We start from the raw sequence: 25,997 nt of genomic DNA on the forward strand, positions 1-25,997 counted from the left end.
CCTGCCCTGGTCTATCCCTTTCTCTTTTCCTGGCTCAGCCACCCTCATCTCCTTCAGGACACTGCTTTTGAGATCCTGTCCTGGATTAGTGCTTCCTGTGGGAACCTTGGGCCTTGCATGTTTTTGTTAAAATAAACAGGCATCACACATAGTTTCTTCGTTGGCACAGTGGGTGGGTGGGTGAGTGGATGGATGAATGAGTAGACGAAGGGAAGGAGAGGTAAGGTAAGGAATCATATTGAGAACACTTTGAATCCAACTACTCCAAAGTTGAGCAGGCTCACGGGACTCTCTGGAGGCTAGCCTCAGCTGGTCCTGCCACTCCCCCACACTCTGGGGAACCCTGTAGCTCCCTTGACATGTAGTCAGAGATCCTCCAACAATCTCAGCTCGTGGTTCCCAACCATTGGTTACAGCCTTCATTGCCCAGACCCAGGCCACGAATGGGAGGCAGCCAGGTGCTGCAGCAGGTGAAGTCACCCTGAGCCCCAGGGTCAAGGTAAGAGACACACAACGCACCTGGCTGGGTTACACAGCTCTCCGAGATCTCGCTGCAGGACTGTGAAGATGAAGAGCCTGTGGATGCTGCCTCTGCTGCTGCTGACCACCTGCACCTTGAGGGCACAGGGGAAGCGCCGCCGAGTCTACTTCCGGGAGGAGTTTGAAGATGGGGGTAAGCTGTCCTGGACCAGAGCGCCCCTGTTCCTTCTCAGTCACCAGTTCCAGAGGAGGTCAGGCTAACTTTCCCCTTGGGAATCCATTTAGAGCGAGAAGAGCCACAGTTCAAATCCAGTTCAGATTTAGCTGTGCCCCTGGGTCTGTGTTTGTATTCCTTCTCTAGTAAAAGAGGCCAATATAGATCTTGCAAAATTATTCTGAGTTAAAGGAGGAAAGATGTGCAAGGTTCTGCACTTAGTAGGTGTGCTCAATGTTGTTTCTTAGAAACAGAAGCAAATGAATCCAGAGTAAAAGTGCCACCGCGGGTGAGGATCGCAAGACTTTCCACACTCCATAAAAGCCAAGGGCTCAGAGGATCTTGTATCCCTGGAATGTCTTAAAAACATCAGGAAATTATGGCAGGGCTACTTACTTATGACATAGGCTTCCTTTGTTACTTTGATACAGTCAGGCTGACTTGGAACTCCCTATGTAGCTGTCCTGCTAATCTTCCACACTCTGCCTCCTTGGTGCAGAAATTTCAGGCGTTTGTCCCCATGCCCAGTTTGTCCCCAATGCTGAAAATCTAAGCCACAGCTTGATGTATACTAGCACGCTCTCTACCGACGACTGAGCTACACTCCCAGTGTGTGTGTGTGTGTGTGTGTGTGTGTGTGTGTGTGTGTGTGTGTGTGTTACTTACACAGAGGTTCAGTGACTCAGTTTCAGCTTTCGTGTGTGTGAGTGTGTGATTGGGGGAGAGTATAGAGAATAAAGCACTCGCCCAAGAATAAGGACTTTGGGGAGTTGAGTCCACCACATTCTACCTTGAAAATGTAGACAAGCCCTTTCTACGTTCTGAGACTCAATTCCCTGATCTGTGATAACAGCAGATTGAGGGTAGCAATGTGAAGAGATCAGAAGACAGGCTGAACAGACCTAGCCAGGGGACCAGGGCAGGAGGCTTCAAGGAGAAGGCAAAATTCAAACAATGTTTTTAGCTGCCAGGACTGAGATTGACAGAGCCTGGAGTGGCATCTTGGAGGAGTTGGTAAGTATGTGGTGAGGCTAGAGAAGGGGAGGAGGAGAGAAGGGCCGGCTCGGGACAGCTTCAAAGCCTGGTCTTTTGCTGGAACCATCAGGGAGCTAGTGAAGGTGGTAAGCAAGGAGGAACAGGGTCTGACCCGCGTCTTGGAAGAACACTGGGGCACACATGTGAAGATGGATTGTGAACTAGGAGTAGCGGCTCACATTGCGAATCTCAGCACTGGGCTACAGAGCAAGTATCAAGCCAGATAGAATAGCAAGACCTAGATAAAGGCCAAGGTCTAGATAAAAAAAATAAAAATTAAATTAAAAGGCAAGCATGATGGTTCACAGACCTAAAATTCCAACCTGCCACTCAGGAGGCTCAAGTCAGAGGATATTCATGGGTTGGAGGCTAACCTGAGCTATATAGAGCTTTAGACCAGCCTGGGCTACAAGTGAGATGCTGTCTCAAAATTCCAAAAAAAAAAAAAAAAAAAAAAAATGAAAAAGAGAAACAGATTGTGAGACTGCCCAAATTTGAGTCTAGAGATGGAATGCCATCTAAGAGGAATTTTGGTGGAAAGTGGAGGTGGTACCAGGGCGGTGATGATCGGAATACAGGGGGGCGGGGGGGGGAACGGACAGGAAAAGTGTTTAGCGGTTGGCAAGAAGCCCCTCAACCCCCTGACTTGCTTCAGGGGAACCTGTTCACCAAGGACAGGTTGGTGGCACCCTTTCTTGACTGACCTTTCAGTGAGCCCCATGTAGCCACAGCTTCTGACCACTGGCTCCTGGGCCACCTCCCTGCTTGGTCTGGCTGGGACTCAAACCCTCATCCCTCTGCCAGAGGCAAAGAGAACATGCACAGGCCTGCAGGCACCTCCCCAGGGTCTGGGCTCCACTTGTTCGATGTGAAATGCCCATGGGTTTTTACTGAGAAATGTTTCTGAAACGTTCCTTGGAGTCAGGAAAAGACTGGCTTCCAACCTCCAGCCCCAAGATGATTAGATGAGGCCAGAATTGTGAGTGAAGTAGGGGGCAAGCTTTTCTGCCTGTGCAGGGAGCGTAGCTGTGAGGGAGCCTTCTCCCGGAAGCCCTGCCTGGACAGGCTCTGGGCCCCTTGACATCCTTGCTTCTCCTGTGTCAACCCACTCACTCTCTACAACTGTGTGCCTCTCTGATTCTCTCCTGTGCTTCAAAGTCTGTGGCTGCCTAGGGAGGTCCCCAAGGATAGGGCTATAGAAGGAAAGGACTGGATTTTTGATGCATACCAAAAAAATAATACCCTAAGAAGAATGAAATCTTCCCATCAGAGAACCAAAACCCAATGGTTGAGGTTCTCTCAACAATTAAGTGAATCCACACAAAATGCAATTACACCCCAAAGAGAAAGGCCAGAGGGGCATGCCGAGGGTCCGGTTCTGCTGTTGAAGGAGGCTGGCTAGTGGGGTCTCCCACTTCTGAAGCCTGTCCCTAGCTTACAGGGACTAATACTGTTACACAGTCAGAACTGAGAGGATTTAGGCACCGACTTGTTCTATCCCGAGTCATAGGAGACTGATATACAAACCAGACGCTCAGAAGTTCATTCATACTTAGTATGTTGAAAACACAGCTGACGTATCCTTCAGAACTCCACTTCTCCATCCTAAGCAGACCATCCACTTGCTGGGTTGTTTATATATACATATTTAAGTCTAAGAATTATCTGCAATTCCTTAATTTTCTTCTCCTCCCTCTAATCAATCAGCAAGTCTAACTGGCTCTATCTTCAAAATACTTTTAGAACAGTATGGTGACCTTTGCCCATAATTCCAGCAGCACTTGGGAGGAAGAGGCAGAAGGACCTGAGGTTCAAGGCCAGTCTCAGCTCTAAAGCAAGTTTGAGGCCAGACTGGATTATGTGAGATCCTGTGTCAAAAAGTATCACCACCATTCAGGATATGAATATGTTCAGAACTTGCTATGATCAGTCTCCAACACCAGTACCCTCACTCCACCCACCCAATTCACTGTCATGTGACCTACTATAATAACCTGAACAGCTTCTCTAGTACTTCTGCTTCCTCACAATCTCAGTCACTCTCTCTCTCTCTCTCTCTCTCTCTCTCTCTCTCTCTCTCTCTCTCTCTCTCTCTCTCTCTCTTTGAGGCAGAGTCTCTCTATGTAGCCCTTGCTGGCTTGGAACTCGATATGTAAATCAAGTTGGCCTCGAACTCACAGAGATCCAACTGCCTCTGACCCCCCCCAAGTGCTGAAATTAAGGCATGAGCCACCAAACCTGGTCTTGTTTCAAGACAAGGTTTCTTGCAATCCAGGCTGACCTTGGACCCTGATTGCCTGCCTCTACCTCCCAAGTGCTGGGGTTACATCATCTGGCACCATGCCCAGCTTTACCCAGTCTCTTCTAATATACGTTTTAGAAGGTTCCTTTTGAGGTTGTTGGGAGAATTCCTTACCTAGGGAGACATCAACAACATCTGTCCCCTCCTTATGAGGCCCCAACAACAAACCAAAGTATGATTCCACTGGGGAATGCATGAGTTTCTTGGGCTTGATTCTAGAGCATGGATGAAGGGCTACTTAGAGGAGAGTGGGAGACCCTAGGGCAACCCCATCAGAAAGTCTTCAACCAGATCCATATACAGAATTTCCTTTCATTAACCTCCCCCCACCTTTATACTCTAGCATTTACCAATGTATCCCCCATTCTCCCATCCCCCTGCCCCAAAAGATGTCCTCAAAATCACTGTGTAGCTGAGGATGGCTTGAACTTGGAAACCTTCTCTACCATCAAAGGACTGGTTACAGAAGTATACTGCTATGCTTAATTTTTTTTTTAAAAAAAAATAACTTTAGTTTTTAGTCAACTTTGTGGCGTGCACAAGGCAGCTGGGAGACAAAGGCATGGCCTGCCTAGTCCCTTCCATGTTATAGTTAGGAAGCCCAGCAGACGGCTCAGTAGCATGATGGGACTGGAAGCCTGACCCCAGTGGGCTGAAGAGCGGATGGAAGTGGAGGAGGTGTTGCTTTGGAAAGTTCTGCCTGGAAAGAGTAGCGCTCAGGTAGATAATTTGGAACACAAAGTACAGGTTCAGTGGGCACGAGGTGAGAGCTTTGCAAAGGGGAATTGAGAGGCGCGAAGAGGTGTCAGAACCACATCTCTTCAGCTACAGTATTTGCACCTCGCCGAGTGCTTGGCACACAGGAAGTGCTCAATCAAGTTCATGGGGAAAGCTGAGTGTGTTGGCGCCTGCCTGCAATTCTAGCTCTTAGGAAGAGAACATAGAAAGCTTAAGGGTTCCAGCTATCCTTGGAAACATAGCAAGTTTGAGATGGACATAAGCCCCTGCCTTAGAGGCCCAAATAAATGAATAATTAAGTAGATAATATAAAGTTTTTAATGTTATAGAAAAATGTAGCCGGGCGGTGGTGGTGCATGCCTTTAATCCCAGCACTCGGGAGGCAGAGCCAGGCGGATCTCTGTGAGTTCGGGGCCAGCTTGGGCTACCAAGTGAGTTCCAGGAAAGGTGTAAAGCTACACAGAGAAACCCTGTCTCAAAAAACAAAAAACAAAAACAAAAAAACAAGAAAGAAAGAAAGAAAGAAAGAAAGAAAGAAAGAAAGAAAGAAAGGAAGAAAGAAAGAAAGAAAGAAAGAAAGAAAATGTTTAGCCTAAATATTTAAATATTTGGTCTCATGTTATATAAAAATGTACAAAACTGTATGTAAAGTATGTTTTGTCATTATGTAATTATGTCTATACATAGGAAAGCTAATAGAAGAAAATATACCACAATGCAAATGGTAAATGAAGGAGACAGATGGTTTTACCCTTGATTTTTTCTATAACAAACATATGTTATGATTTTAATTATAAAAAGCAAAATGCCTGTGATCCCTTCACTGAGTAGGTAGAGGGAAGAGGATCAGGAGTTCAAAGCTAGTCTCATCTATTTAGCAAGTTCAAGGCCAATCTGGGCTCCATAAGACCCTAAAAGAAAAAAAAAAATTCACCAAAGGAAAGAAAAAAAATTAAACAAAAATCGCACATTTCCCCCACCCCCCACTCCCTGCGCAGCTAAGCTGTACTTGATAGCCTAAGTAATAGTAACCAACAAGGTGTTCCCTAGACATAATGCTGCACATGGTCCAAATCTCAGTTCACCTCTACAAAGGACTTGTTCATTTTCCCAAAACCGAAAGAAGCAGAAGAGGCCTTCTGTGGTCACTTGGCTATTAAAATGGCAAATGTGGAATTTGAATCCAGGACCATATGATTTCAATAATTTTTTTTAACACTAATTTGGCTCCTTCCACTGGCCTCCACCCCCATGAGCCAAGTAAGTTGAAGGCTTTCTAGCTTGGCAACCTCACTGAAGGTAAATCTTAGATGCTTTTAAAGTTAAACCAAAAGGGCCAGAGACAACATCTAATCCAAATGCTCTCCTTTCTCTCCCTATGTGAACTGAGGTAAGAGGAGGGGCATGCCATGTCAAAATCTTCGAAGGGAATTGAGGCAGATATAGATCCAGGCCCTTGCTTTCTGCTGTTCCCTTAGAATATCCTGGCCACAGAGCACCACAGTCCTGAGAGGGTGTGGTGCCTTAGAAGGCACCCTCCTTTGTACAGATGGGGAAATGGAGCCCCGGAGAGGTCAGTGGCAGAGTTTCTTGTCAGTCATAGGTCTTGTTCCTTCATAAAGCATTTGGGGGTCACTGTTGAAAGCTGCCAAGTGTCTGGTGGCCAGCAGACAATAATACCAATGACCTCCGAGACAACAGGAGCATGTGGAAATCCAGGACTTTCCCAGGAACTGGCACATTACCATAGACAGGAAGGCTAACAGAGCAAATGGGAGAATCATCATATCAACCACACAAACAGATATGAAGGGAAAAAACCAATGGCCACAGCAGCCACCACTGTGAAGTTACAGAATCTGGAGGAAGGAAACTAGAATTCCAATGAGTGTCTGAATGATGCAGGAGTCACAAGGTATGTGTGTGTGTGTGAATGTTAATTCTGTTCGCTCTCAGACTTGTCTATGAAAACTTGGCAGGAGAGACATTCTGACACAAAGGGCCTTTGTCCCCAGCTGGCATAGACACACTGGGGACAGCCCAGCAGGGCTGAGGAACACCCTGCTGCTCCGGCCTCCGACTGATAAGCAATTGAGACCATCTGTGAATCAGGGACACTTGGACATGCTGAGCTTGGGGAAGAATTGCCCTGGATAGATGCCCAAACCAAAGGGACTTGGTCCAGCTGGCCTTTCCAGAGCTCAAGTACAAACGGATGGTGAGGATCTCTCTGGAGGACGAAGGGATGAGGAGGGAAGAGTGGGGCCTTGGACATATGGGACTTCATGTTCTGATTCTGCCATTTGCCAGTGGTGACCTTGTATAATTTATTAATCTCACTGATTTTTTTCTTTTATTTTTAAACCGTGTGTGTGTGGGGAGCAAATCAAACCCAGAGTCTTGCACATGCTAATCAAGTTCTCTGAAACTGAGCCATGTCCCTGATGTCCCTGGCCCACTTACTTGTCTGAGTTTGCAGAGACAGAGGTGGCCATCCTGACTTCCTGGTGGCTGAGGTGAAAACTGGATGGAGATGTGCTCTGGTGCGTTGAAGAAATGCTCCCATTCGCATTCCTTCTCTGTGGTTTCTACTGGAGCAGCCCACCTAGACGGTGCCTCATGCTCATCAGTCACTTGGTCAAATGTCATCTCAGCACAGAGGCTGGCCACTCGAGCACTCTTTAATTTTGTTCCTAAAATTATAATTTCCCTGATATTGTAGATTGCATATTATATCTCTACATTATTTTGTTAAACTTGGCCATCTTACTCTTCAATGAGCATAAAAATTCCATGAAGGAAGGGATTTGATTCTTTTTATTGCACAGTACATATTGCCTTATAAACAAGTGAGTCAGTACAGGAAAGAAAGGAGGAAATTTGTTTAAAAAACAAAGTTGTCTTAGATATCTATTGCTGTGCTAAAACACCACAATCATTAGAAACTCGGGGAGGAAGGGTTTATCCCATCTTACACTTAAACATCACAGTCCATTATTGGAAGAAGTCAGGACAGGAACTCAAGGCAGGAACTGGGGCAGAGGCTGTGGGGGAATGCTGTTTATGGCTTGCTCAGTTTACTTTCTCAAACACCCCAGGGCCACCAGGCCAGGGGTGGCACCACCCACAATGAGCTGGGCCCTCCCACATCAATTCCTAATTAAGAAAATGTGCTTTTGGCTTGCCTTCAGGCCAATCTTTTTGTTTTGTTTTTCGAGACAGGGTTTCTCTGTGTAGCTTTGATGCCTTTCCTGGAACTCACTCTGTAGCCCAGGCTGGCCTTGAACTCACAGAAATCTGTCTGCCTCTGCCTCCCAAGTGCTAGGAGTAAAGGCCACCACCGCCCAGCTTGCCTTCAGGCCAGTCTTGCAGAGACATTTTCTCAGTTGAGGTTCATCTTCCCAGATAACCTAGCTTGTGTCAAGTTGACAAAACAAACAAAAACACAAGACCTAGGACAAAGGAAGAGGGTCTGGACAGTCTGCTCAGTTAGTAAGACACTTGTGTAAGTGTGCACAAGGACCAGAGCTTGGGTCCCCAGAAACAATGTGAATCTGGGTACAGCAGCATGTGTCTGTAAAACCCAGAATGAGGGGCAGAGATGGTTTGGAGTCAGGCACATCTCTGGAGCTCATTGGCCAGTCTGCCTAACTGAATTCATGAGTTCTGTGTTCAGTGAGAGACCCTGTTTCAAAAGTAGTGTGCACACACATGCACACACATTTACACACAAACAGCTACATACATCATACATACAGAAACACACACCAAAAACAGAGATGAAGCTGCTCCCACCTCTCTTCTTGTTCAGTATGATCTTTCTGGCCTGATTATTTCATTCAAAAACAAAACGAAACAGAGCAAAGGATGTAAGAATAGGATGAACTGACAATTATTTGGAATTATGATGTCATTTACCAACTGTAATCTCAGTCATCTGAGTAATTTGCCTTAAAGTTTCTCTCTTTAAGTTCCAATGAGTGTTTATATGTATTCAGTCTCCAGCATGGAAAAAGAAATCATTAAATGAGGTTGAGGGAGTAGTTCAATATCAGAGCACTTGCCTGGGATGTGTGATGACTTGGAATTAATCCCCAGCACACCACACACACACACACACACACACACACACACACACACACTCATTAAGCTATACATTTCTGGTTTATCCACTTCAAAGAAACAAATGTTATGCTGTAATTAAAACACTTTAGGGCTGGGGAGATGCTCAGTGGAGAAAGTGCTTGCTATGGCAACACCAGTACCCGAGTTATGATCTCCAGGACCCACGTTTCAAAGAAAAGATGGGCAGGGCAGTGGACACCTGTCATGCTAGCACTGAGAGGACTCACTGGCCAGTCTGTCTAGCTGGTCCAGTGAGTTCCAGGTTCCGTGAGCCACCCTGTCAAAAAAATCGAGGAGGAGGCCAGGTGTGGTGTGTATACCTGTAATCCTAGCACTTTGGATGCAGAGACCTGCTGTGAGTTGAGGCTCAGTTGAGCCTACATAGCAAAAGCAATTGTCAAGACCCCTGACATCTACCTCTGTGAGCCTCCACATGCACAATCCCTCCCTCCCTCCCTTCCTCCCTCCCTCCCTCCCCCCCCCGTGTGTGTGTGTGTGTGTGTGTGTGTGTCCCTTTGTCTTTTTGTCTCACACACATCAAAATAAAACACTTATAAAAATGCATTCACACTGTAATTTTATAATATCATTTGCCACTTAAAGGCTGCTAACTAGCACCCTTTACAGGGATGGTTAACTCTAGGGTCAGGGAAGGGAATATACAAGATTTATCTTAGCATTTTATACTTCCAAGAAAGTAAGAACATGGTAGGAGCTTTCCAGAGAGCCTGAAGCCAAGGGAAAGAACATCTGAGGCTAAAGACCTTGGAGCAACAAAATAAATAATTTAGCCTCAAGTTACAACCCCAGACAGAACATCAACACCAGGAGTCCTTACCGGTGTAGAGCTAACTGAGTGAACTTGACCAGTGTCACACCATCATGTTAACAGTGACTAGAGGACAATGGCACGTGACCTCTGGCCTTCCTTACCTAAACCTAAAAGCCCCATCTAACCCCAAGAACAGTATCAGAGAAACGCTACCTGAAGGACACTCTACCAAGAGTCTGTGTGTTCCTCAACGTGAAAGTCATCAAACAGGCGAAATCTGAGACGTGGTCACTAAGCAAAGGAGCCAGCTGAGGCACAGCTATTAAACGTAGTGTGACATCCTGAGTGGCATCCTAGAGCAGAAAAAGATTATTACTTAAAAACAAACGAAGGGCTGGAGAGATGGCTTAGAGGTTAAGAGCACTGGCTGCTTGCTCTTCCAGAGGTCCTGAGTTCAATTCCCAGCAACCACATGGTGGCTCACAACCATCTGTAATGAGATCTGGTGCCCTCTTCTGGCCTGCAGGGATACATGCAGACAGAACACTGTATACATGATAAATAAATCTTTAAAAAAAAGAAAGAATAGAATTTAAAAAAAAAAGCTCATCGTGGTTCAACACAGCTATGGGAAATCAAACACAGGAATGTGAACAGTAGGGGAAGCAGTGTAGGGCACACAGCAACTCTCGGGAATGAATATCCTTGAAGTTCTTCTGAGAGTCTAAAGATGCTCTAGAAGTTGCATTTTTAAGAAACACAAAGTAGGGGCCAGATGGCTCTGAGGTGAAGAGCTTGCCACCAAGGCTGACCACCCGAGTTCGGTCCCCCAGACCCACACAGTGGAAGGAGAGAACCGGCTCCTGCAAGTTGTCCTCTGACCTCCACGTGTACATGGGGCATGCTCACACTCGCACACACACACACTCATGCACACAGAGAGAGGTGGGGAGGGAAGGGAGGAGGGAGGGGAAGAGAGGTTATCTAGAAAATTCTCTAAAGATACAATTTAACAATATTGAATAAATAAGTACATTTATCTAATTATGCAAGCTTCTAATGGATCTTTTTATCCCCGCTGGGAAAAGAGGAACTTTTACCTTCAAATCAAGTGTATTTATATGTCTTTGCCACTAATGTGATATATACCTCTAGTGCTGTGTCACTGCTAATGTTGTATATCTTTCTTACATATGTGTGTATATTTGCACACAGATACAACCCTCAGTGGTTTTCTAAGCCTACCCCCGCGTTGCATGCCATTTCTTTTCATTCTTCCAGAAACTCTGTGAGTTAGACAATACCGTTCTATAGATGAAAAACTGGGTCTCAAAGAAGCTAAAAATATTTCTGAAGCTGGTGGCAGTGATGAGTCCCCAAGCCCGATCTTTCGAAGGTAGAGATATGGGATAAATTCAGGCTTGGGGAAGATTGTGTGCATTTATCAGTTAGATGTGCCAGCTCCTGAACACATTACTTTTTGTTCGAGTGCTCTCTGGAGATAACTATTGGGCCGATTTAAAGGGAGGATTTAGCAGGTAGAAGAGCTGGCAGCCTCCCACCTTGGCTAACACACTGCTCTCCCCTGCATCCTCTCCCTCTCCGGGCTTCTCACATGCAGCCTTTCTGTTTGGAACACCCATGCCTCACCTTTCTGCCATTTCGGTTCTTCAGTTGTGCTCTCTCTGATGCTGAGCAGCCTACGGTTTGCAGAATTCCATTAGCCTGTGCTGCCTTCTGTTAATACTAACCACTCAGGTGCTTTTCTTGTGTGTTTACTGCTCAGTTGCTTACAGGAATGTCTCTTCCACCAGACTTCCCGAACCCCCAGAGGTTCACAGGTCTCTGAAGGGGCCTGGTCAGACTCCTGTCTGTGTACCAGGTGCCTGGATCAAAGTGAATATTCAATAAATGTTTGCAGAAGACCTGGCTCTAGTATCAGATCTACAACTGATAACTAAGCGTCCATGAACGGGTCACTTCTGTCTCTGGGCCTCCGTTTCAATATCTGTAATATGTAAAAGTAAGAGTAAATGACCAGTTAGTCATTCTAGACTGAGCCTTTTCTTATATTAAGATATTAAAGATTAAGAAGAAAAACATGATGTTTTAATGTGGGTCTTTATTAATTATAAGACACCATTTTCCTAAGGAGAAGCTATTACTTTTAGAAATGTTTCTTTTGGTTTATGTGTATGTGTCTCGGTGTATATATGTACATGCACCACATGTGGAAAAGCACCCTCGGAGGTCAGAAGAGGCATCAGATCCTCTGGAACTGGAGTTATAAATGGTTATGAATCACCATGTGGGTGTTGGGAAACAAGCATGGGTTGTCTGTAAGAGCAGTAAGTGCTCTTAACCGTTGACCATCTTTCTAGCCCCCAAGAGAAGCTCCTTATTTTGATACAACTCAAATTGTGTCAGGTGTGATTTGTATCAATACTCTTCACCCTGAAATATAATTAAGGTTGAGAATCTTGGAATTCTGTTTTAATCTCTTCTACCATGGAGTTAAAGGCCAACAATGTACAATTCTTTCTACATGTTTGTTGGGCTCAGTTAACATTTGTCAAGTGAGTGAATAATAACCATTCCTCCATTTGGAAGGTTGAGAATCTTACAGCTTAGACACAAGGCATGACCACACATATCTTCATTCATTCAGCAATGAGTTGGGGCAGTTTATTCCATATTAAATACTGGGACACACATAACAGTCAACACAGTAATTATAGAACATGGGAAAGATAGACATTATTCAAATTATACACAAATTATAAAGTGCCATGATTGCCTTATCTTGTTGCACACTTTTTAGGTTATAAAGGGCTTTTTTCTTTCTTTTTTTTTTTTTTTTTGGTTTTTCGAGACAGGGTTTCTCTGTGTAGCTTTGTGCCTTTCCTGGGACTCACTTGGTAGCCCAGGCTGGCCTCGAACTCACAGAGATCTGCCTGGCTCTGCCTCCCGAGTGCTGGGATTAAAGGCTTGCGCCACCACCGCCGGGCATAAAGGGCTTTTTTCATACATGGCCCCAAGAGGAGTTATATAATCTAAGGGTTAAAAGTACAGATCTCAGTGTTGCACAGATCTGGATGCAAGTCTGGCTTGTTCTCTTACAAACTGAGCTCTTGAGTAAGATTCTGAGTTTCAGTTTCTTCATTTTTAATGGGAAAAAAATAGGACATTTACCATGGGGCTATTATGAGAACACATAGAGAGGATATGCGCACAGCTTTCAACACAATGCCTGACATCGGCTGCTAAGTAGTAGCTATTTTTTATTTCTTAAATACCATTCATTTAAAAATCTATTTTAGCAGCTATTATTATAGTGCATTTTTTTCTACATAACACTTTTCTTTATCTCTTCCAGAGGAAAGACAGCTTTGAAATCAGACTGCTTTTGGGATCAGCTCTTAAGTACAACACTTACTAGCTGTCCTAGTTAGGGTTACTGGTGTTGTGATAAAACATCATGGACCAAACCAAGTTGGGGAGGAAAGTGTTTTTTGGCTTATGCTTTCACACCACTGTTCATCACTGAAGGAAGTCAGGACAGGAACTCAAACAGGGCAGGAACCTGAGGCAGGAGCTGATGCAGAGGCCCTGGAGGAGAGCTGCTTACTGGCTTGTTCATCAAGGCTTGCTCAGCCTGTTTTCTTTTAGAACCCAAGACCACCAGCCCAGGCGTGGCACCACCCACAATGGGCTGGGCCCTCCTCCATAGATCACTAATTGAGAAAATGCCCTAGAGGCTAGTCTGCTTATAACTGATCTTATGGAGGCATTTTCTCAATTGAGGCTCCCTCCTCTCAGATGACCCTGGTTGTGTCAAGCTGACATAAAACTATCTAGCACCCTAGGTGCAAATAGAAATAATGAAGCAGCAGCTGCTATGAATATGGAGTGAAGATTTCAGAAAGCCACACGAGAGCCTAACATATACTAAATTTCAAATTTGTCTTTCATCTTTTGTATCAATCCTTATCCTTCAGTGGCTTAACTATGGTCAGAGAAGTAGGATCCACTTCCCCCGAGCCACCATGACTTCCTGCAGAAATAAATTTCTGGGACCCCTCTCTCTATTAAGATGGGGTAATAAAATTGTTCACCGAGACCTGTTGAACACTGAGACTTTGAGAGAGACAGGAAACTTTGGGAAGTGTTGGGGAGGAGGACTTTCAATCTCTCCCCTTTCTGGTTTTTCACTTATTTGTTGTTGGTTTGGCGCCTTGTGGAACTGAGGATCAAGCCAGGGTTGTGCTAAACAAATCCACGGCCACTGAGCAACACCGCCAGCTCCCTTTTAATTATTAGGTGTTTTTATGATTTTTTTCCTCAACCTGAGAATTCAATCAACGTACATAAAATGGACTAACAGGGGAAAGCATATATTTATTTATTAAATTAAACATTTATTAAATATATTTTTTTTATCCTTGTCATAGGTCTGTTGCTACGATAAAACACCTTGACCAGCCAGGCAGTGGTAGAGCACGCCTGTAATCCCAGCACTCCAGGAGGCAGGCAGATCTTGAGTTTGAGGCTAGCCTGGATGACAGAGCGAGTTCCAGGACAGCAAGGGCTACACAGAGAAACCCTGTATCAAAACCACCCCTCCACCCCCCAAAAAAGCCCACTATGACCAAAACAGCTTCTGGAGGAAAGCGTTTATTTGGCTTATAGGTTACTGTCAATCATGGAGGAAGCCAAGGCAGGCACCTGAAACAGAGACCATGAAGATGCTTACTGATTCACTCTCCATGGCTTGCTCCGCTTGCTTTCATATACAACCCAAGATCACCTGCTCAGGGTGGCAGTCCCCACAGTGGGATGCGTCTTCCTGCATCTGTTATTAATCAAGAAAATGCCCTGACTCAGACATGCCCACAGGCCAGTCTGATGGAGGCGATTCTTCAGTTGAGGTTTCCTCTTCCCAGGTGACTCTGGTTTGTGTCAAGGTGACAAAAACTAGCCAGCACATGCATTAAGTATGTGTCTTTAAAAGGTTAATGCAGATACGTTTTTTAAAGTATATTAATACAGGAGTCCTTCTAAAGAAACGGAGAACCAGTGGAAAGCTAGGTGGGATGGTGTACGCCTGAGAGACCAGCACTCAGGAGTCTGAGGCAGGAGCATAGGAAGTTCAAGGTAATTGGAGTTTGAGGCTAGTCTGGGCTACATGAAACTCAAAAATAAAACAAACCTCCAACAACCAATGAAGAAATTATACCACCAACCACATGCACTGAACTGGACAAGTAACAGCAAGTTGTAAACTGTGGCGAGGTGAGCTTGGAGTTGGAAAGCAAATTGGTATAAGGGTAATCAAGAAGATTACTGTAACAAAGTCTGTGTGTACAAACACCTTCGGCTTCAGTTTTCTGTCCTTGATAATAAGAACTTCCCTTTGGTATAGAGAAGACACTGTCCACATGGAAATGGCATTCTTGCTTTTAAGAAAGAGAATGAGACAGACTAATCTTGCACTTACTCTCCTGTTTTTTTCTTTTGTTCTTATTTTCTGTATATGGGTGTTTTGCCTGCATGTATGTCTCTGAACTACATGCATGCAGTATTCAGAGGTCAGAAGAGGACATTGGATCCCCTGGAACTGGAGTTACAGACAGTTGTGAGCTGCCATGTGGATGTTGGGAATTGAACCCAGGTCCTCTGCAAGAACAGCAGGTGCTCTTAACTGCTGGATACCTGCTCTTTTTAAAGTGCTGTTAATTCAAAATAGGCATTATACCATAGCAATGTATTTCAGAACTCACTCTCTCTCTCTCTCTCTCTCTCTCTCTCTCTCTCTCTCTCTCTCTCTCTCATTTTTGAAACAGATTCCCACTGTATAGTTCTGGTAGTGTGTGCTTGTAATTCCATATCCTATGGTATAGTACTGTTTGTGTTCCTGTAATCCCAGAATTCAAGAAGCTGAGACAGGAGGATCATTATGAGTTTTAAGGCCAGCCAGGGCTGCATATCGAAACCCTACCACCCAAGGGTCAGGGGACAGTAGACTGCTCAGTCAGTAAAGTGCTTGAGTTTAATCCTCAGTGTCCATGGAAAAAATCAGTTCGATGGCATGTACTTGTTAGTACAGCACTGGGAGGCAGAGACAAGAGGGTCCCTGGGCTTGATGACTCTCCAGTCTAGGCTAATCAGCAAGACCCAGGTTACAGTGAGAAAGTCTGTCTCAAAAAGCAGAGAGATGGGGGGGGGGGAAGCTGAGTCTGGTGTTATAGTTTGTAATCCTGGTATTTAGGAAGCCGAGACATAAGGATCAGGAGTTCAAAGTCAGCCTGGACTACATGAGATCAAACCCCTGGGTTTCCTGAGAAGCAACTGAGTCATCAGACTTGGGCCTTGGATAAGAGGAACTGACACCACCAGTTCCTGGTGTTCATGCTGAATGTGTGCTGATGTGAGGTTTTCACAGGAAGATGAACTGCATTGCCCTTACCTATCAGGCAGTGATTGTTGGGAAACTCCATTCCGAGTCAGGGAAGAGGTGAAATAAAGGCCGCCCTCAAAGCCTTGTCTATCTCAAGCTGCCAAATTGCTCTGTGACTCTGGGACTATGATTGGGCCCAGGAAGTAGAAGTCAGCAACTCTGAGGAAAAAAAAAAAAAAAAATTAGAAAGACAGAGTGTTTGGGTGGAATGCCAGGTCCTCAAAAGAATGCTTCTTTGTCTGCATGCCATCTACGCCAAAGCAAAACACATTTATCAGCATCTTAAAACTGCAAGAGGGAGTCTGAAAAGTTTAAGCAACAGAACAGGAGTAAGTAGAAACTGTTCATGACCATCATTGCTAACTCAAGAAGCACGCAATGTCTTTGCCGGCCTCTTTCCTTAGAGAGCAGGTTTTATTGTCTTCCCTTACCTAACATAAATGTGAGTAAGGGCTTGGTAAATGTTTCATGCCCTCCAACTATGCCTTCCCGTGGCGATTTTCAAGACTTAACTGTCATGAAGGAAGGTGCTGATGGAAAGGTGGCTCAGTTGCTTGGCGTTTGAGCAGCTCTTCATGTCAAGACATGAAGAATGAGTTCCGGGTTCTGTGTGGTGAGCATAATTTCAGGAATATTCTGAGTCACCCTCTGTTACACTGTTATTCTTCCCATAGGGCTTAATTAGCACCCAAAACTGAATTCATGTGAATGTGGTTTTTCTCTCTCTCTTTTATTCCATAGATGGATGGACAAAACGATGGGTGCAATCTAAACATCAGTCAGATTATGGAAAATTCCAGCTTACTGCAGGGAAATTTTATCAAGATAAAGAAAAAGATAAAGGTAAATACTGGAATTTAGGAATGTGTTGATGGACTGGGAAAAGCAGGACTTTTACCCAGTTGTTTTTATCCATGATTGCCAACTCATTTCTCTTACCTAAAAAATAAATAGAATAAAAGAGTAAATGGAGCTGAACTTGGTAGTGAATGCCTGTAATCCCTGTACTCGGGAGGCTGAGGCAGGAGAATAGCCATGGGTTTGTAGCCAGTTTGGGCTAAACGAGGGGTTCCAGGACATCCTGGATTACAGAGTAAGATCCTTCTGTCTCTCTCTCTCTCTCTCTCTCTCTCTCTCTCTCTCTCTCTCTCTCTCTCTCTCACACACACACACACACACACACACACACACACACACACACACACCAAAACAATAGTAAGTAAAAAAGGATGGACTCTTCACAAAATTTATTATGCCCTGTAACTGAGTAATGAACATTTTAAGGTAACCCTTTACGCATTATCCCATTCATCTTCCTAACATTTTCATAAAGCCATTATTATTGTCTTCCCATTCATCTACCTAATGTTTTCATGTAGTGGTTATTATTGTCTCCCCAGTTTTGCAGAGGAGCCTCAAAGACCTTTTTTTCCTTTTTCCTTTTTCTTTCTTTTTCTTTCTTTCTTTCTTTCTTTCTTTCTTTCTTTCTTTCTTTCTTTCTTTCTTTCTTTCTTTCTTTCTTTCTTTCTTTCCTCCCTCCCTCCCTCCCTCCCTCCCTCCCTCCCTCCCTCCTTTCTTTCTTTCTTTCTTTCTTTCTTTCTTTCTTTCTTTCTTTCTTTCTTTCTTTTCTTCCTTTCTTTCTTTCATAGTTGCCCAAGGCTATATGACACAGCTGAGAGGAACAGCTGAGATCTGACTCTGGCTCTGACTCCAGGGACTGTGTTCATTACCACCGATGTGTGCTGTTTCCCCCAAACTCCTAGGATTTTATAAGTAGCCTTCTGTACTTGTAAAAAACCCAAGAAAGCAGGGCAAAGCACCCGAATATCGCTCCTTCTAGAACAGCTTTGTGTGGTGGAGAGGAGAGCAGATGGACCTGGGACTGACAGACTAGCTGTCTAACTGGAGCATGTCTTTTTGCTTCTCAGACTGTTGATTTGAGATGAGGATAACCTTCACCTGCCATGCTCTCTAGACAGAGTCTTTGTAAGAGCCAAATAATGTTGTGGAGGAAGGGTGAGCTCTGAGGACGGGGACTGTGGGCATGGGTTCTTGGTCTGAGAAAGCTTTTGTTCTATAAATAGAGCTCATTGATCATCCCCTGGAGTGATTTCCCATCTTCCTCCATCTGGCTACTGTTATGAATCTCATTTTCATATTTATTAAAGGAGAGAATTATGAAGTGGCTTGAGCATTTTAAAATCTCATTTAAATCCTCTCTGGAAAACTGTTTTCAGAGGACAGAGAACTGGAGACTGAGCGTCTCATGAGATGCCCGGGTCTTGGTACTCCAGTACAGGCAGTCTGCCCAGCCACACATCTCTTCACTGTTTGGCTCCTCAGCTGACCTTCCTGCACCCCATACTCTGTGGTCCATTAGATTCTGGTTGTCTGGAAGGACACGAGGGTCACAGTGAGCCTGAGAGGAGGAGGTTGGTTTGGTTTATACAGCAGGGTGTGGCAGGACAGAGTCTCAAAGTGTGATCCTCTGCCATCTGTCCGTTCCTTCCTTCCTGGCTGTTCTAGCCCCTTGGAGGCCTTAAAAGAAGTAGGAAAACTCTTCAAAATGCAGACAGCTCCCAGCATGATGTCAGATATGAAAGTGTTCACCACAGAGCTTGGTGTACAAGAAATGCTTGAGACCTTTTCCGAATCAGACCCTGTGCTCCTGTCATTTGGCATTTTTTGTTGTGGTTGATTTTTTTGTTTGTTTGTTTGTTTTCCAGACAGGGTTTCTTTATGTACCCATGGCTGTCCTGGAACTAGCTGTGTAGACCAGGCTGGCCTCCAACTCACAGAGATCCACACCTGGCTCTGCCTCCTGAGTGCTGGGATTAAAGGCGTGTGCCACCACTGGCCCTGCTTGTTGTTGATTTTTAAGACTGGATCTTATATAGCTCAAGTCGGGCTTGAACTACCTGTCCCCCCGCCTCCACCTCCCAAAGGTTGGGATTACAGGTGTATGCTACCACATCCAGCTTCACTGAACACTTACTCATTGAGCATTTCCACATGTCTGTCATTTGTGATTGTGTGATCCTTAGCAAGGAACTTCCTATATGATTGCTTCAGATGGTCAGCCTAGAAAAGCTCTGGGGGCCCTGGCAGCTCTGATATTCACTGGAGGTTGGGGCTCTGCAGTCCCAACTAATTGATGACCACTGTCATGTGAAACAGGTTCAACGACCTCATGACAAAGTGAGGAAACTGGTATAGCTCACCTTCAGTTGTTACTGGGAGGGTTAAGTACACAAACACGTGTGAATGAAGAAACCATCTGTAGAGTTAAGTGGTAAAGGGCTGGGGAGATGACATTGTGTCATGCTGAACAAGAATGAAGACCTGAGTTCAAATCCCTAGAACCAGGGCTGCAGGTGGGACTCAGTAGTGGCTGGCTGTTCTTCCAGAGGACCCAGGTTTCCAGCACCTGCATGGCACCTGGTCACCATCCGTGAACTCCAGTCCCATGGGATCCACTGTTCTCTTCTGTCATCTGCAGGCACTACATGCATGTGGTACACAGACATATATCCAGACAAAACACATAAAATAAATAAATAAAGCCCCCTAGCACTCACACAAAAAGATGGGACAGCTGTGTACTCCTGTAACCCTGGTGTTAGTGTTGGGGCAGAGACAGAAGAATCTCTGGGATTTACTGGCTGCTAGCTCCAGGTTCAGTGGGAGACCCTGTCTCAAAGGAATAAGGCAGAGAGTGATAGAACAGAACACCTGGCATCTTCTTCTGGCCTCTGCGTATTCAGAGGCATGCACACGTGTGCCTGCAAAACACACACACACACACACACACACACACACACACACACACACACACAACTTTTACAAAAGGGATAAATTATTTGGTGATTAAAATATTCAGTGAACAATAGCAACAATTATTATGTTATCTGAGTTAATTCTGGGCTCCTTTCTACTGTAGTACTTGTACACAGTAGGGCCTTGACTTATAAAGCCGTGGAATGATGCTGAAATGTCTCTAGAAAATTAGTGATATCATGATGCAAAGGAATGCATCAGTGTGGCTTAAAATTCCAGTTAGGTTACTGCCATGCCACGTGGCTTCACATCTCCTCCCTATGACTCAGCCTCCTAACTTATTAAATGGGCATAGTGCCCACTTTTCAGGGCTGCTCAGAGGCTCAGATGGGATAATATTATAATGCTCCTTGCAAAGTGCCTGACCCACCATCATGTGTGAGGAAACACTAGAGCTTGGTTAAGGCAAGGGCTAGGTCTCTCTAGGTACTTCCGGGGAACTTCAGCCTGAAGCCTTTGCACTGTCTCTCTGTTACCAGGTCTCCAGACCAGTGAGGATGCCAAGTTCTATGCCCTTTCCACCAGGTTTAAGCCATTCAGCAATGTGAATGAGACCTTGGTGGTTCAGTTTTCAGTAAAGCATGAGCAAGGCATCGATTGCGGCGGTGGGTATGTGAAACTCTTTCCTGCCACACTGAACCAGGAGGATATGCACTCAGAGTCCCAGTATTACATCATGTTCGGTAAGTTCCCCGTATTACATCGGTGCTCTCAGCCCCATGGGGTTTGGATAAGAACCACTCTGGTGGTCGAAAAGACTCAGACAGACCTGTAACGGACAGTTTGTAATTTGATAGCTGCATATCCCTTGTGCAGTAGGACTCTCCAGAGACCTGAAAAAAAGGCATCTCTAAACCCAAATGTTAATATAAATAGACCAAAGAGGTGTGGAAGTACATGGTATTGGCGTCTCAGTTCTCAGCAAAGGAGGAGCACAGACCTACAGCAAGGCACTGTGCTCTGCCTCAGAGAAGAGGAAGACAGCCAGGGTCAGAGAAATGTTCCGAGTGCCAGCCTAGCCCTCCTCGTGTGCTGAAGCTTAACAACTCAGACAGCCAGGACATCCGAGGGCGGAGTCGGGGCAGCCAGAATGGGCCTGCAGCCTCTGGGTGTGCTCCAGTGATCCACTCTATTCGAAATCTCTATCCAGAAAACCTTGTGCCCTTTTTCTTCATGGGCCCCCTGGGAGGTATGGAGCCAGTGGGAGGAGCGGAGATGGTCAGAGCTCTCGGGTCGCCCCTGCAGTTGCCGGCTACCACAGCAGAGCTCCAAAGGCAAAGCCTCCGAAGCAGCAGGGGGCAGGGGATGCAGAGGAGGAAGAGGAGGAGGAGTGAGGACCATGGGACCCTTACTGCCCACCCTATCAAGAGCAGCACGTGCTTTTTTAAAGCATCTGTGGGCCGGAATCCCAGCACTCGGGAAGCAGAGGCAGGCGGATCTCTGTGAGTTCGAGGCCAGCCTGGTCTCCAAAGCGAGTTCCAGGAAAGGCGCAAAGCTACACAGAGAAACCCTGTCTCGAAAAACAAAACAAAACAAAAAGCATCTGTGAATGTCCAGAGTGTGGCATTTGTAGTCTATGTATGTAACTAGGCAGTCTTGAGGCAATCCAGCTTTTAGTGCCAACCAACCTTGAACCCAGTTTCAACACTGTTGATATTGAAAAACCAGAAAAAGTCAAGCATTCCATCTTCTGAAGCACAGATGAAGAATGTGGACTCCACCAGATGTTTTTGTACAAAGTCAGTGAGAGCGTTGTGCTGGACAGCAGGCACTAACATTCCCTTGATTCTCTTTAGACACTTCCTTCCTCGGGAAGCCTCAGCTAGCGCGTGCCGCCTCCCTTCCCCTCCCTTCCCATTCCCTCCTCTCCCTTCTCACATTCCACCTTTCCCTCCCCTCTCCTCTCTTCTCTTCCCCTCCCTTCCCTTCCCCATGCAGTACTCTTTCTTTTTCAAACTATTCTTTTCAGCAGCATTGCCCCTATTAAAATCTACATCCTCTTTTTTTTCTTAAATCTCACACCGGGGCTGGAGAGATGGCTCAGAGATTAAGAGCACTGACTGCTCTTCCAGAGGTCCTGAGTTCAATTCCCAGCAACCACATGGTGGCTCACAACATCTATAATGAGATCTGGTGCCCTCTTCTGGCCTGCAGGCATACATGCAGGCAGAACACTGTATACATAATAAATAAATAAATCTTTTAAAAAAAAAAACTTAAGAAGTAGAGAAAAAAAATCTCACACTCCCTCCTTACAAGGTCTCACTCTATAGTTCCAAACTCACTATGTAGCCCAAATTGGCTTCAAACCCACAGTGATCCTCCTGCTTCAGCCCCCCAAGTGTTGAGATCATAGGTGCAAGTCCCCTCACCTGCTTCCAGTCTGTCTCTTACGCAGAGTGTAACACTCAGGGTGTGTAAAGTGTGTCTCCTCAGCATCTTTCTATTTTCTTCAGAGTCTGCACCATGTATTACTCTTCCCATTTTGCAGATGAGGGAATAAAGGTAAGAAATTTGCTCAAGGTGGTAGAAAACCAGGATTTGAGTATAGATAGACTTATCTATAAAGCCTGCATCTTCTCCCTTCAGGCAGCTGAATAACTCTTTAAAAAGCAGAATGAAATCTATATTCTTAAAAAAGTATTGAGCCAGGCTGGAGAGATGGCTGGAGAGAGCACTGGCTGCCCGTCGGGAGGGTCTGGGTTTGATTCCCAGCACTTACACAGCAGCTCACAACCATCCCCAGTTCCAGAGGATCCAGCTCCCTTGTCTGACCTCCATTGGTACCGGGCACATAAGTGGTACATAGACATATACTCAGGCAAAACACACACACGTAAGATAAACATAAACATAAAAATTTAATTTAGCCGGATGGTGGTGGTGCACACTTTTCATCCCAGCACTTGGGAGGCAGAGGCAGGGGGATCTCTGTAAGTTTGAGGCCAGCCTGGTCTACAGATCGAGTTCCAGGACAGCCAGGACTGTTATATAGAGAAACCTTGTCTCGGGGAAAAATTTTTTTTTAAATTTAAAAAGGCATCTGAACCAAGTGTGATGCTACATGTCAGTACACAGAGGCGGAAGCAGGAAGATTGCTAGGAATGTGAGGCCAGCCTTGTCTACATATCACCTGAACACGCAGTCCCTCCACAGTCCCTCACCTGCGTTCATCACCTCTGTTCCCATCTCACGTCCTAGGCCAGGCAACCCACCCTTTACTCCTTGACTGCTTACACTCACCTTCTCCCCAAGGTTACATGGAATCTCTCTCCCTAGGCTGTGAGCTCCTGGAGGTCTGGAGGTATACCTCAGAGCCTCGCACCAAATGTGACCCCTTGAATGCCCATGTTGACTATGCGGTGCTTCATTTGGCTGGTGAGACAGCCAAGGCTCCATAGTATCTTTAAAAAGGTTTTGGAGAAAAGAGGTATTGATGAGGCGCTATGAGATCCTAAGAGACAGCATGATTCAGTCCAACTGGGGGCCTTTTGGAGGAGGTGTTAATTGTTCTTTAAAGAGTGAGTTTGATTTTAATAGGAGGAGGAGGAGGAGAGCATGTAATAGGAGCAGAATCCACAACATGTATTAATTAAAGCTCAGGCATGAAATTCAAGTGCATGGTAAATAAGTAGGGAGAAGACCAGTGTGGGTAGAGTATAGTGTAAATGCCTTGTGTGTATGAGTGTGAGTGTGTGTATGTGTGTTGTGTTGTATGTATACATGTTGTGTGTGTGTGAGGGTGTTTCACACTTAATAGTAGCTGACAGGCTGAGAAGTCCTTTCTGAGTTATCAGTAGAGAGCAGTAGCATGAGAGTCTCAGGTCTCTCTGGGCTCCACCGCTCCAGTCCACACTTCTCACTAGAATTCTCACAAAGCAGACGAGCTCTCAGGCTCTGTTACTAGGTAGGAATGACTTTGAATTCTAGCAAGGCATCTTACCAGCTCTTGACTGTGGGCAAGCTGCTCGGCTTTTCTGAGCCACCCCCATCTAAAGTGGAGATGGGAATGCTTATTTGTCAGAATTAAGTGACATGTTAGAAACTCCTGGCTTAAGAGGGGTTTCCAGTGGGGCCCTGGCAGGAGATTAGAGGAATTTTTTGAGTTGTATCTCTCAACTGAAAGCCTGCTTCTCTCCTGCTGTGCCTGCCCCAGCCTCTCTTCGGGGCCTGGTACTCTCTCCCCTTGCCCCTGCCTTTGCTGCGGCTAGCCCAGGGCAGCACTGTACCTTTCCTTCTCTCAACATCTTGCCTCTCCCCCTTTGTAAATAATCCCTTTCATTAAATCCGTCTGAAATAATCCTGACTTTGAGTGTGGCATCTGTTTCTTTCTGGAAATACTGAGTGCTACACAGGCTGTATCTGTCTTGGGTCTTGGCCTCAGACTGGGCATGTTGCCTGAAATAGATGTGAAATCACACTTTGGGGTTTAATTTCCAGGCCCGGACATCTGTGGCTTTGGCAATAACAGACTACAGGTCATCCTTTATCACCAAGGGAAATACCATGAGAACAACAAGACCCTCAAGTGCAGGGTGAGTATGTGTATTAGTCCTCAGCCTAGGCAAAGGATTTTATCCTTTAAATTTTTAAAATTTTATTTATCTTTATATGTATGGTTATTTTGCCTATATATATATATATATCTGTGCACCACATACATGTCTAATGCCCACAGAAACCAGAGTAGGAAGTCAGATTCCCTGTGACCAGAGTTATAGGTTGTTATGAGCTGCATGTGTGTGCTGAGAATTGAACCCAGGTCCTCTGGAAGAGCAGCCAGTGTTCAAAACTGCTGAGCCGTCTCTCCAGCCCTGGGGGGAAAACTTTTATACATATTATCTCATTTTTTTCTTATAAGAACTCTATCAATTAAACCTTATCATCTCCGTTTTACAGATTAAGTAGACCTAGAAATGTGCTCTATAGACACACTGTAGGAGCTCACCCCAGAATAGCTGACCGAAAAACCTGGGAAGTAATGTGGTATGATGGCTGGTGTGGTATCATTCCCCACTGTAGATACTAGGGTGGGGGTCAGGAGTGCTGAGCTTACATGAGGTGGGTGGGTCAGTTTATCTCAGTACCAAAGTTAGAAGCCTCTAGATTAGCTAGAGGACAGTGGGTAGGGTCAATCAACAGTCCTAACAGGCATTATTAACCAGATGTTAATTCTGCCTTGGGCTTTGAGCATGGGGATAGATTTAGCCCAATAGTCTTTTGAATTAACCAAATTCACAGTAAAGCCTGGTACCATGATTTATACCTATAATCCCAGCCACTCTAAAGGCTGGGATGAAAGGGTTGTGAGTTCAATGTCAACCTGGGCAATTCAGCAAGATCTTACCAAAACAAAACAAACAAAACTTTCACATTTGAGTAAAGATAAGAGTCAAGCAAAGGAAAGTAATACAGGGGAAGAAAAGAGGGCTCCTCCTCCACCTGGAGGCTTGGATAAGGATTGCTTCCTGGAGAAGCCTTCTTCGTGCTGAAAGACGAGCATGCTCTAGTAAACGAGTGTGACAATTTTATGGAAAGATGAACTCCTGGAAGAGGAGACTGCATGAGCAAAGCCAAGGAAACTCAAGAAACCGAGGCACAGCCTGAGGGCTGAAAGGGCTGTTGGTTGTACAGAGAACGGCAGGAACAGTCTAGAAAAGCCCATAAGGCTGGGGGCATTAGGGGTTTTGTGTTGAAGTTAGGCCTTCCTGACCAGCCTTGTAACATGGGGATGTTCTGAGTCCTCCTCTGGGGCAAGTCTCAGCTTGGAAGCTTAGACATGATAGAGAAATCATATTTGACCCCTGCTGCTGAGAAGCTCACAGTTTAATAGGACAGACAGAATGATCAAGCTTCAGAAGAGTAGGGTCTAGAAGATGGAGGACCACAGAAGTGAGACCACAGGAGCGTGCACCAGCAGGGTGAGTCCAGAATCCCTGTAGATGTATTAACTAGAGGAAGGGGAAAGGAATGTGGTAAAGTGTGTGTGTAAATATGTGGGAGAGGACATTCAGGCCACACAGTGCCTGAGATTGAC

General features: G+C 45.3%; 1 protein-coding gene across 1 annotated transcript in view; it reads left to right on the forward strand.

The window, feature by feature from the left end:
- The first annotated feature begins 367 nt into the window (after window positions 1–367).
- LOC114707623 (calreticulin-like) overlaps window positions 368–25,997 on the forward strand; it is a 36,005-nt gene continuing 10,375 nt past the window's right edge. Inside the window, exons 1-4 of the mRNA XM_028890407.2 lie at window positions 368–673; window positions 16,865–16,966; window positions 20,440–20,643; window positions 24,401–24,495. Coding sequence (XP_028746240.1) covers window positions 568–673; window positions 16,865–16,966; window positions 20,440–20,643; window positions 24,401–24,495 — 507 coding nt within the window. The 5' untranslated portion in view covers window positions 368–567. The remainder of the gene's footprint in view (window positions 674–16,864; window positions 16,967–20,439; window positions 20,644–24,400; window positions 24,496–25,997) is intronic.

The sequence above is a fragment of the Peromyscus leucopus genome, chromosome 2 (genome assembly GCF_004664715.2).
Source record: "Peromyscus leucopus breed LL Stock chromosome 2, UCI_PerLeu_2.1, whole genome shotgun sequence".
Classification (NCBI taxonomy): Eukaryota; Metazoa; Chordata; class Mammalia; order Rodentia; family Cricetidae; genus Peromyscus; species Peromyscus leucopus.